Consider the following 2187-nt stretch of genomic DNA (forward strand, 5'->3'; position numbering starts at 1 on the left):
TCCCAACCCAAAACCTCCCAGAGCTGCTGGATTTACAGCACAGGCTGTACCAGCAAAGAACGACCTGGGACCCAGGAGAAATCTCCAAATAAAGAGACTTTGAGAAACAATTTTGCCTTCTTGGTGTAATTTCTGCACTGGCTGAGAAGGGTGTGGCTGGGGGGAAACAAAATGGGCTCTGAGGAGCACAGGAGAAGAACTTCTGAGAAGTGTCTCCTTCCACCAGCTTGGAGCAGGTTGTGTTTGGTGGAGTTATTGAGGGAGAAGGCTCAGGATCCAGGTCATGACTTTGCACAAAACTCAGTGAGCTCAGACTTGGCATTTGTTACATTTAATAAAACACAAGGGAAGGGGGGAAAAAAAGATTTAAAAAGTTATTTTTCAGCTTTCAGAGAATCCCAGAGTGGTTTGGGTTGGAAGGGACCTTAAACTCATCCAGTCCCAACCCCCCTGCCAGCAGCAGGGACACCTTCCACTAGACCAGGATGCTCAAAGCCTCATCCAACCTGGCCACAAACACTTCCAGGGAGGAGCAGCCACAGCTTCTCTGCCCAACCTGGGACACTGGCTCACCACCCTCACACCAAACAATTTCTTCCTCACATCTCAGCTCCATCTCCCCTCTGACACTTTCCAGCCATCACCCCTTGTTCTCTCACTCCCTGCCCTTGGCCAAAGTCCCTCCCCAGCCTTCCTGGAGCCCCTTCAGGTACTGGGAGGCCACTAGAAGGTCTCCCTGGAGCCTTCTCTTCTTCAGGCTGAACAGCCCCAACTCTCTCAGCCTCTTTCAACTCACTCTTTGCCTTTTATCACACACAAAAATAATACAGATTGTCTTTTGGAAAATCATGGTGCAGAAAACTTTCCTTCCAGCCATCATAAATGGAATATTTCCCTGCTGGGGACAGATGGGGACACTGACAAGAACCTTCTGAACGTTGACCATAGTTTCAAGCCTTCATGAGGCAGGAATAGATCTGTGCAAGCTTTCCTAGGCAAAATCCACTCCTATTTCTAAATAACCCCCCCACATCTGAATAACTGGGGTGTGTGTTAACACCAGCTTGCTCAGCAAGCTCTGGCTGTGTCACCTGAACACCTCCAGAGGTCCTGGTGACATCTTTACCTACCATGTTCTCTACATCAGCATCTCCTGCAGCTGCAGAGTTGGAAGTATGAGATGGATCTGAGGTGCTTCCACTTCTCTGTGGAGATGTTTCTCCTCCACAGGTCGAATCTCTCTCTTGATTTACACAGCTTGTCAAGTTCTCCCTCTCCCCTCCATCTTCCTCCTTCTCCTTCTGAGGTGCAGAAACTCTTCCCAACACACCTCCTGCCTCAGGAGTTTTGTTTCTCTTGGTTGAATCGGACTTTGCAGATGTCAGTGGTTGGGGTTGATGGTTTTCTTGCAGAGATTTAGGGAGAATCTGGAGAGATTTAGTGTCTACAAGTGGTTTTTTAGAGTGGGATTTCTTCCTGGCAGAAAAAAAAGCTGCTCCCAGCTGGAGTTTCAAGGCTGGTTTAACTGTCATGCTCAAGACTCTGAAGGGTGAATCCATCTTCTTTTTAATTAGGTAACTGACATTCTCTTTCTCCACGTTGGGTTTTCCTGCTGGGATCTCTCCCTTGGCTTTCTTCATTATTTTGGGGGTGTTTTTTTTACTTTGAGGATGATTTTGAGGATGTTTGGAGTTGGTTGTGTGCTTGGTTGGCTTTGAACTGGTGTTCCTGCTCAAGCTGCTGTTTGTTTTCTCAGTCCTGCTGGTAGTTGGGTGATGGTCACCCCTGTTCCTCTCACCCAAAGGGTGGTTCTGGTTCAGTTCTTTCCTCTCCAGAGGGGTGAGGTATCGCTTCTCCTTGCTATAAAATGACACCACAGGCACCAGGGGTGTGTAAGGAGCAGCAGGTTTGGGGGATGATCTCCTGGAGGACTCTGTCTGCGTGGCTGTGGGAACACTGGCTGCGTGAAGAGGGGAAATATCCAACCTCCTGGACAGCACTGGTTTGACTGGAACAGCCTCATCTTCCCTCATCTCATCACTGGAGCTCGAGGACCATTTTATTTGGGGAGCAAAGTGATTATTTCTTGATTTTTGGAGCACAGGCAGAGCTTCAGTGAAGCCCATCATCATTTTTTTCACTGGAGTCTCAAAGGTTAAAGATGAACTGTAAAAAGAATCACAAAAA

At 48.0% G+C, this 2187-nt stretch overlaps 1 protein-coding gene across 1 annotated transcript in view; it reads right to left on the minus strand.

Annotated features, from left to right (window-relative positions):
- LOC104521924 (N-acetyltransferase ESCO2-like) overlaps positions 1–2153 on the minus strand; it is a gene marked incomplete at both ends in the record, with an annotated part of 4407 nt that extends 2254 nt beyond the window's left edge. The window contains one exon of the mRNA XM_010164064.2: positions 1131–2153. Coding sequence (XP_010162366.2) covers positions 1131–2153 — 1023 coding nt within the window. The remainder of the gene's footprint in view (positions 1–1130) is intronic.
- Positions 2154–2187: the final 34 nt, after the last annotated feature.

Source organism: Antrostomus carolinensis, unplaced genomic scaffold, assembly GCF_000700745.2.
Source record: "Antrostomus carolinensis isolate BGI_N321 unplaced genomic scaffold, ASM70074v2 scaffold15643, whole genome shotgun sequence".
Lineage (NCBI taxonomy): Eukaryota > Metazoa > Chordata > Aves > Caprimulgiformes > Caprimulgidae > Antrostomus > Antrostomus carolinensis.